The 10,107-nt window shown below is 39.6% G+C and overlaps 1 protein-coding gene and 1 long non-coding RNA gene across 3 annotated transcripts; one reads left to right on the top strand and one right to left on the bottom strand.

Moving 5' to 3' along the window:
* Positions 1-1,563: 1,563 nt before the first annotated feature.
* LOC136205439 (uncharacterized) lies at positions 1,564-8,074 on the bottom strand. 2 transcript variants are annotated; one of them, XR_010675952.1, is made up of 3 exons: positions 7,892-8,074; positions 5,753-5,956; positions 1,564-3,007 (listed from the first exon to the last, which is right to left on the bottom strand). It is a non-coding gene; the product is annotated as an uncharacterized lncRNA (long non-coding RNA). The 2 variants fall into 2 exon arrangements; XR_010675951.1 differs by lacking the exon at positions 1,564-3,007 and having other exon boundaries at positions 5,542-5,956.
* LOC136205438 (G2/mitotic-specific cyclin S13-7-like) lies at positions 3,228-4,080 on the top strand. Its single transcript, XM_065996025.1, has 3 exons — positions 3,228-3,596; positions 3,672-3,850; positions 3,930-4,080. The coding sequence occupies exons 1-3, from the start codon at positions 3,243-3,245 to the stop codon at positions 4,078-4,080; spliced, it is 684 nt and encodes a 227-aa protein (XP_065852097.1). The 5' UTR covers positions 3,228-3,242.
* Positions 8,075-10,107: the final 2,033 nt, after the last annotated feature.

Raw genomic sequence — 10,107 nt, 5'->3', positions numbered from 1 at the left:
GTCATGTACATTGTTGGAAGGCGGAGCGTTTCGATTTTCGGGCGCGGCTTGTGATTGCCCGAGCCCGTTTTCCCGAAATTCTTGCTCAAATCCGGATGGGGGCCTCAACACGTTATTATTGTTGCCATATGATAAGTTCGGGTGTTGATACCGAGGCCTCCATCCCCTGTTATTATTATTATTATTGTGGTGAGAATAGGAGTTCGGATGGGAATTATACCTTTGGTTACCTCCTATATAACTTACGTTTTCGGCATCGCCGGCGAAGGGGCTACCGATTTGGCAATTAAACGCATCATGGTCTCCACCACAGTGAGTGCACATCATGATCTGTACACTTTTATTGAGGCTTAATTGGGCGATCAACGAGTCAAGCTTCTTGTTCATTTCGGCTATGGAGCTTTTCGGAGCCTCTTTCTCCACAGCGAATGTCTGGTGTCGCGACGGGCCGGCAAGCCGATCCTCTTGCCATTGCACACTTTTCCTTGCGAGCTCATGAATGAGCTCGTAGGCCTCACTAGCTGACTTCCGAAATAGATCCCCACCTGCAGCGGAATCAACAGTCGCACTGTTAGTGGGAGTTAACCCGTGGTAAAAAGTGCTTACCAAGTCGTGCTTTGGGATGTCATGGTGGGGGCAGTTTCGGAGCAACTTCCGGAACCTAGCCCAAGCTGCGTGAAGGGCCTCGCATTCCAACTACCTGAAGGATGTGATATCGGTCCGTAACTTGACTGTTTTGGACGGCAGAAAATAGTAGGAAAGGAACTCCTTTTCAAGCTCTTCCCATGACGTGATGGATCCCGCCTCCAATGAGTGTAGCCATTCCAACGCCTGTCCTGTCAATGAAAAAGGAAACAATTTCAGTCTCACAGCCTCAACGGGAACACCATTTTGCCGAGAGGTATCGGTACACATAAGAAATTTATCCAAATGTTCGTTGGGGTTCTCATGGAGTTCCCCTCCGAATTGACCGCATTGTTGTATCAGTTGGATCATTCCGGTCTTGATCTCGTATGTATTGGCCGGAATTGTGGGAGCGACAATGCCGTTACGATTTTGGGGGCGATGCGGCGCAAGGATCTCCATCATCGAACGCGTATCATTGGCCCCGCGGATGTTATTCACGTGTGGCCTTGGGTTTCCGTTGGGTTGGTTGACCTCGGCGTTGGGATTTGCCATTCTCTCTTTTCGAATCCTACAAAGAGTACGTTCAATTTCGAGATCAATAGGTACGAGAGAATCACTTTTAGATCGGGTGTGCATAAAGTAAAGCAAGTATATAAGAATTATCAACAAAAAAGAATAATGTTAGCAAACGTATATACAAACAATTTATACAAAAAGAATGCTTAAACTAACAATGAAACGTTTTTGTCTAATATTGTAGGAAATTACAAATCCCCGGCAACGGCGCCAAAAACTTGAAAGCGCGACGCCTTGTGGTAGAGTTTCTTACGACGACTTAATGTGTATTGCGGTGAATGTGCTACGAATATGGATGTGGTCTTTCTAAGTGCTTTATATCTACTAGACGTCACGACTACTTAGGGTCAAGTGTACCCCGTCGTATCAAGTAATAATCCGGTTAAGACCGGGTATCGAATCCACGGGATTTATAATTACAAGTATTTGACGACTCGGTTTCGTATGTTATTTAAGCGGTGATTACTTTGGTATAAAGTAGGACACAACTACACACTATTCCTAACTATTGGCGACTCAGATTCGTGCAGCTAAAACTCTACGAAGCGGGATGTGTGTGATAAGTTATAACCACGATAAATAATGACTCCAAATGTATACGGATAATGGTTTACTCTTGCAAAGACGACCAAGTGTAGTAAGACCGACCTGTGAAGTACTTAGACTACGTGATTCCTAGTCAAGGCGTGTCTAATGCGGGGGAATTAGAAATTAGGGCCCGTAAGTTCCGTGGCTTGTCAATTCCTACGGTTTCCGGTTTGTCACTTCCGGTGAGGCAACACCTATATAATTCCCTAAAGATAGCCCGGATGGCGGCGGTAATCGCGTGCTCCTACACAATAATCAATTATCAATATCAAAACAAGCAATAAACATTAACACGTAAAGGGAAATAGAGATTATAAACCATGAATTATAAATATGGAAAGTGTTTAGATGAAATACAACCAAGCCTAGTACATAGGAAGAGTACAAGCTAATTAGCAAGTAAAAAGGGAGAATCCGCCCTTGGAACTAGCTAACCGGACTCAAAGCCGTCTCCTAGGTCGTGGAGGTGGGACTCTTAAGCTTGGTGACGAATGATGGAGCGGAACTTTGATGGAACGCCGGAACAACCGAACAAGCTCTCGAGGGGGAGAGTTTTAACTACAAAATCTGAATCTAAATTACAAGAAAGGAAAAGAGTATAGTATAGCTCTCTAGTATGTAATTGATGTCAAATGAAGTTCAAGAGCTATCTATTTATAGGCATCAAGCAATGGCAAGTTTGTAATTTCACAAAGCACAAGCATGGAGCAACATTATTTGGTGCAAAAATCCCATGATACGCCCCGCGTAAAGTGGTTTACGCCATGCGTAAGTGCCCATTCCGTCAGAAATCTCCTGCATGTGGACCAATTCCGTGTCTAATTGTCTCACACACGCCCTGCATAGCTGAAGTACGCCCCGCGTGTTTGAGTCTCTGAAGTTTTATTGCTTGAATTGGAGCATTTACGCCGTGCGTAGCTGAAGTACGCCCCGCGTAAATGAGTCTCTGATCTTTTTACGTTGAAGAACTGCCTTTTACGCCCCGCGTATGAAGAGTTGACTCCGGGAGACAATGCAGTCTGACTTTCAGGATTAGGCCAATTATTGCCGACATGTGTCATACGCCCCGCATAAAATGACATACGCCCCGCGTATGCTGAGTCAGTTCCACATGGCGTCTGCGGATAAGGTAATCATTACCGACACCATGTTTCACGCCCCGCGTAGAGGCTTATACGCCCCGCGTATGGAGTGGATTTTTGCTCCTTTCCCGTACCTGAAATACAAAACTTGAGAGCCGAGTTAGCTTGACGTTTTTATTTCCTAAACTAATAAAAAACGAGGGAAATAAACTAAAAGTACGAGATTTATTTTTATTTCTTTATTTATCAAAAACACTTTATTTTTGCAATCAAACTTATTTATTTTACCCGAAATCATCCCGTAAATCACGCTAAAAGATAGGGGTAAAATACCCCTATCAGCCATCTCAGCCGGAAATAAATGGGAAAATGAGGGAAATCCTCATTGACTGGTTGGTGGATATTCATGAGAGATTTGAGCTCTCACCGGAAACATTATACCTCACTATCAACATAATAGACCGGTTTCTAGGTGTGAAGACTGTTGTAAGAAGGGAACTAAAATTAGTGGGCATAAGTGCAACCCTCATTGCTGCAAAGTACGAGGAAATCTGGCCTCTGCTAGTCAATGATTTGGTATGCATATCTGGTAGAGCATATAGCCATGGAGAAGTTCTGATGATGGAGAAAACTATCCTTAGAAAGCTGGAATGGACTATTTCAGTGCCTACACATTTCGTGTTCCTTGCTCGATTCACCAAGGCTTCTATTCCCGACAAGGAAGTAAGTAGTAAACGTGTGGAATGGATCGGATTCTCTCAATAAATCATGCTAATGATATAGTGTTTTGTTTTTCAGATGGAAAACATGGTTTACTTTCTTACTGAGTTGGGCATAATGCATTATGATACAATCAAGTTTTGTCCATCAATGTTTGCTGCTTCAGCAGTGTATGCAGCTCGATGCACTTTGAAGAAAAGTCCGGTTTCAACAGAGACTCTTAGGGTTCATACCGGGTTTTCTGAATCACAGTTGAAGTAAGTGCTAATTGGATATTCTTGTTTTTGTTTTAGAGGATTGAAATTTAGTAACTTTGTTTTGTTTGTTCATTAACAGGGATTGTGCTGGACTGTTAGCTAACTTCCACACAAGAGCTGGAGAAAACAAGCTACAAGCAGTATACAAAAAGTACTCGAATCCTCTGAGAGGATCTGTTGCGGAGCTTACTCTGGCTAAAAGTCTGGTGCCTCCTAGTTTATGTCAATGAATTTAGGATAAGATATGTTCTAATGCTTATGTTTCTTTTGGATCATCCATTAACAGTGAGAGTATGTATGTCATTTGCATCTATTGAATCACATATATAGAATTCAGCAAAACCAATTACATATTCAATATATCCTTGTTCATATCACAAACCTAAAGATATAAAAGCCAGAAAAACAAAAACTGTCATTTGCATCTATGATGATCTTAGACAGTTTTTGTTTTTCTGGCTTTTATATCTTTAGGTTTGTGATATGAACAAGGATATATTGAATATGTAATTGGTTTGCTGAATTCTATATATGTGATTCAATAGATGCAAATGACATACATACTCTCACTGTTAATGGATGATCAAAAAGAAACATAAGCATTAGAACATATCTTTTAAACTTGAGATGCAAATGCTTCACCTTATGTATGTATGACTGTTCGTAAGCATTCTATGAAAAAGCTATGCAGTAAAATCGGAGAATGGTAAAGGTGGTCGTGGAGCTGTCTACACAGCTCGTTTCAATGATAATCTCCTTGCTGCTGTAAAAAAAATTGGAGAATGGACTAGATGTTCAAAGAGAGTTCGAGGAATTGAAATTGAATTTGTTTTCTATTTTTTGGGGCAGAAATTCTAAGGAACTGCTTTATTCCAATTTCAATTGTTAAATGTTAGTTGAGAATGAGAAAAAGTGTTTGATCAAAGTCTCACATGAATTCATGTCTCTGCTGGAGCAGTATCTAACATTTATCACTCTCTAGCTTTGATTGACTACATATCATTACTACTTGCAGTTTTAGCTGAATATCATATTAAGATCTGATTTATCGCTTCTCATCACTGGTTGAGAAATTGAGTTCTTCAGTACTTATTTAGTATCTCTACACAGAGACCTTTGTGATAAAGGTAAACGCTGCAAATGAATATCTTTGAGCTCAAGTGCAGGAAATGCTAGCATAAACTGCCTACATAATAGCATTCAATCGCATTTACAAAATGAGATTCAATGCGATCACAACCAAAACTGCCTACATAATAGCATGCAATCGTATTCTGAAAATGCGATTGAATGTGATCACAGGCCAAACTGTCTAGTTGTCACATACAATCGCATTTTCCAAATGCGAGTGCATGCGGTCACCAACCAAACTGCCTACAAAACAACTTCAAACGCATTTTCAAAATGCGATTGAATGCAATAGCAGTGCATTCTGACTACAAAACAGAGTACAATCGCATTCTGAAAATCCCATTGATTGCCATAACAGTTCATTCTAAATACAAGAAGCATGTCAATCAGATTTTCAACATACGATGCAATGCGAGCACTATGCATTCTCCCTACAAAGAAAAAACTCCCATTTTGCGTAATACGATTGAATGCGATGTGTATGCAATCTGACAAAAAAGTATGCAATTTGTACCTAACATATAACATCATCCAATTTTATCATCAACATTTCGAATAAGGATCAAAATTACCCTTTATTACCGAAACTAAACGAATTCAATTGACAAATGCATTGAGATGATTTAACAACATTAAATGTGTTCTAACTTAATTTAACAAACAATTCAAATTGATTCAATCCATTATATTGGACAAGAATCCCCTAACTTTACAAATAATTCAAAAACAAAACACATTTCATAATGCAATTCTAGGTTATTGGATTCGTACCTTCATAGGAGACAGGTTCTTATCAGGGGCTGTAGCCTTTTTCTTCGCCCTTTTCTTTGAAGAAGAATCACCCCGGTCTAGGTCGTTACCTTGCTTGCGTTTCCCCATGAATGACACTCAAATTTGGTGGAGGGAGGATATTTTCTAGGGCACCAAAGAATACTGAAGCACACTTCAATAGCAAATCTGCAGATCATACGATTCCTACAAAAAGCACACTTCAATAGCAAAACTGCAGATCATAGGATTCCTACAAAAATATAAGCCAATTACCAATGGCTTAAAAAAATTGAGCTACCACTTGTCATTCAAATTCTAAATTGAGATATAACATTGCCAAGTTGCCATGAAACTCCACTATAACATTGCACATGGAAACTCAAAAACCTTCCATTTCATTAACATACATAGAATTTATGCTGAAAAATGGAGATGAAACACAGCTTTCATCATGAGGATTGATAGGTCTGTGGGTATTTGAGAAAATATCTATCTATCTATCAATCTATCTATTTCATTTTGCTCAATATATTTTGCAGCGGAGGCGTTCCTCAAGCTCTGGATTTTGCGAGTTAAGTCAATAAGAACTGGAAGAATTCCAAATATATTGAGCAAAATTGGGGGTTAATTAAGCCTCTTTGAACAAGCCAAAACATTCATAGAGAAGAAGCTAAATAGCAAAGCCAATGTAAACAACATCCACAGACAACAACCCAAAATCAAATTCAACCCAAACAATTAATCTAAAACCCCTAATTGAAGCAGAAAAATCACAGAACTGAACTACAGATCGAGAAAAGAGGCTTATTAAGATGAAGAATCTTACGAGGGATCTAGGGCGTGTGTTGCAGCGGAGGCGTTCCTCAAGCTCTGGATTTTGCGAGTTAGTCAATAAGAACTGGAAGAATTCCAAATATATTGAGCAAAATTGGGGGTTAATTAAGCCTCGAAAACAAGGGTGAAGCAGAAAGAAAAGAGAAAGAAATCGAAAAGGAGTGAAGGGCAAAGTAGAGAGTAGTGGCGAGCTTGAAAATTGCAGAGAAAAAGAGAAGAAAAGGAGTGAGAGCGGGAGATATATAGTTTTTTACGAATTTTCAATGATCCATTTTCGTTCCTGCAGATTTGCAAGTAGGCTAAGGAATGTATGTATTGTCTCTTCATTCATTGTTTTGTTCGAAAATATATTCCCGTTTGAAAGACTTAATACATACATAGGACGACAAACTTTAGAAATATCTCATTATATCATCAACTTAAAAAAAACACATTTATCTGGGTAGAACTTATTTAAAATTACATATTGACCTTTTAAACTTGTTTAAAGTGTTAAGCTTTTTAACTTACCCAAATTACCTATTTCCCTTCCACGTAGCACTAGTGGGTCAATTGAAACTACGTCCTATTTCGACTAGGGGTGTTCAAACTTGGGTTGGATGGGTTATAATATAATTTTAACCCAATCCATATAAGGAACTTTTTTTTAAAAAATGGGTTGGGTTATAGTAGGTTATGATGGGTTGTATGAATTTTATAAGTGGGTTAGATGAGTTGGGTTATAGCGGGTTTGATGGGTTATTGTATATTTATCATGAATACAATTCTACATAATGGCAACGGGTAGGGTACCCATGGGTAGTGCCCTTCCCATACCCTTACCCGTTTATCCCGTACCCGTCCCATTACCCTAATGGATATCATTTGGACATCCCATACCCGTCCCAGTTACTCCACGGGTACCCTTACCCTTACCCGTTAAGGAATAAAAGTAAAATAATACAATATTATATATGCCAAATTAAACCAGTAGCCTTTTAAAATTCAAGGCTTTTCCTCGTTATTAAGTGGCACATATTGCTAATAATATATTCAAAATTACCCAGGAATCTTTACCTATCAGATCATCTGCATCTCAGACAACTTGGACTATCAGATTTTCACGCCTAGGTCTATATGTGCTACACTAGTCATACAATTTTACTTATTGGATAAACTGTTTTATCCAATGAACTTGAAAATATCCATATACCCATAATGTTTTTGAATTGGTAATTCTTTCCATTAAAGTTTTCGGTGCATATTAGGAACCCAACTCGAGACTAGGCATGGCAATGTAAATCCGTTAAAGTTTTCGGTGCATACCTTTCACGATGAGTCGAAGTAAGTAACGGTCATCAAGCCGAGGGCCCCCGACGACGAGATGATGGCGGCATGGTGTTGACGGCGCCGACAGCGAGAAAATCAATGGAGAAGAGTGGAGGAGAGGCTCAGAGGCGGAAGAAGTTTGAGAGTTTGAGAGAAGAGAAGAGAACAAACGATACGATGTGGTGGCTGTAATTTTAGGGTTTTGTTAACGAAATTAATATAATATAACAGTTACGGTTTACATGTAAACAAGAACAGTATTTCTTACAATTAGAAGAGCATGGGTTCGAGTCCCATGTATGTATATTGAAAATATTTTTTTTATATAAGGGTAATAGGAAATGGGTAAGGGTTCGGATAGTTCCATTAGGGTCGGATAGTATCGGGTACCCGCGGGTACACTACCCGTTGTCATCCCTATACCAATTCAACTCCATTTTTTTTATTGTATTTTTTTTAAGCTGTTGATTTATTTTTAATAATAATAATAATAAGTAAACCTTAGAATCATAGTTAAAGGTAGGGGTATCCAACGATCGGTTCGGTCTGAAAACCGAACCGAACTAAAGTAACCGAATACCATCTAAAATGAAAACCGAACCTAACCGAATAATATTAACAAACCGAACCAACCCGAATATTTCGGTTTGGTCCTCGGTTCTATCATTTATTAAATAAATCGTTACTTATTTATTAGTTTATTTTATATTATATTATTGAAGTATGTATGAAAATTGTTGAAAAAGTCTCTTCCTTCGTGAGAGTTGTTCTGTCTCTTCCTTGGTGAGAGTTGTTCTGTGACCTAGGTTTTAAATCTGTTTATCTTCTCATTATGTGATAAACTTCAATTTTCCTATCTGTGGGGCGGCGCGATCATTAGCGATTCTTTGTGAGGGTTTTAAGCGGCCTGGTCTCTCTCCGCATTGTCTCTCCCTGTTGCGATTTGCGGGGGGTTTTCTTCCGAGTCTTTTTCTTGCCGGCGTCAATTTCAGTTCAATTTTTTCACCGACCTTCTTTTTCTGATTTTATCCATGGAATCTGATTTGTCTAGGTTACATATCAGGGATGAAGGGGAGGAAGGGCTTGATTTAGGGCTGACCCCGATTGAAGGGGAAAAACGAAAAAGGGTTCGTGCCTTGTAGGGCGGTTCGTATCGGATAAACATATCAATTTCCCAGCGATGAAAATCAAACTTGCAAATTTATGGAGGCCTGGCAGGGGAATTTCAATTCAAGAAATCGACACCAATCTGTACTCTTTTGAGTTTTTTCATCCAGTTGATTGTGATAGAGTACTCGCTGGTGGTCCATGGTCTTTCGATAATTACGCTTTAGTACTAAACTACTGGGAGGTAGACTCTAATCCAAAATTGGTTGATCTTAGTTGTTTGGAAATTTGGATTCAGGTGTATGAATTACCAATTGGGGCTATGTCAGAAGCTGTGGGGAAGCAATTGGGCAATTTCATTGGTTGTTTCCGGGAGTACAACCCCAATAATAGCATTGGCATTTATCGACAGTATATGAGGATCCGTGTTTTGATTGACACTCAGAAACCGTTAAAAAGATTCAAAAAAATCAGGAAAGCTCAAGGAGATTGGACTTTTGTTCACTTTAAATATGAAAGACTCGGGATTTTCTGCTACATTTGTGGATTGATTGGTCATTCTGATCGATTCTGTGAACGTTTATTTGAAGCCCATTCATCTGAAATAAAGAAAGAGTGGGGGGAATGGCTTAAAGCACCGATTCGCAGGGGTGGGGATCAGGGTGGATCCAAATGGTTACGGGCGCCTGGCGGAGGCAGTTTGGGAGGTAGTAATTGGGGTATTATTAATTCATGGTCTTCCCCTAGTAGTAAGGTTTTTTCATCTCATTCAACTGATGCCACTAGAGGTATAGACGCATAGGGAGATGATGTTGAGATGGTTCCTGATGAAGAAGAAGGGTTATCTTTAAGAAGATCGTAAGCATCGAAGGGCTGAAGAATTTAGGAGTGGTAAAGAACTCATATCTAGCAATGAAGAGGGTAGTGTTTTGAAGTCTGGTCAGAGCACAGTTTAAGCCTCAAGGAAAATTCTAATTCACAACATGATATTGAATCTTCCTCTATTCCTGAATCAGCGAGACCTGCAGCCCAGGTCCGCCGGTCCAAATGAGTTGCCTAAGTTGGAATTGCAGGGGTTTGGGGAATACCCGTGCAATTCGTAGTCT

This window comes from Euphorbia lathyris, chromosome 9 (genome assembly GCF_963576675.1).
Source record: "Euphorbia lathyris chromosome 9, ddEupLath1.1, whole genome shotgun sequence".
Classification (NCBI taxonomy): Eukaryota; Viridiplantae; Streptophyta; class Magnoliopsida; order Malpighiales; family Euphorbiaceae; genus Euphorbia; species Euphorbia lathyris.
The sequence above is the reverse complement of the archived record's forward strand: the minus strand, read 5'-3'. Positions and strand labels throughout refer to the sequence as shown.

What these genes read in the sequence shown, in the direction of transcription:
- LOC136205438 (XM_065996025.1), top strand. Translation starts at nt 3,243, where the DNA reads ATGAGGGAAATCCTCATTGACTGGTTGGTGGATATTCATGAGAGATTT. An exon ending in CTTCTATTCCCGACAAGGAA is followed by an intron (nt 3,597 to 3,671) that starts GTAAGTAGTAAA and finishes TTTGTTTTTCAG; the next exon opens with ATGGAAAACATGGTTTACTT. An exon ending in TTTTCTGAATCACAGTTGAA is followed by an intron (nt 3,851 to 3,929) that starts GTAAGTGCTAAT and finishes GTTCATTAACAG; the next exon opens with GGATTGTGCTGGACTGTTAG.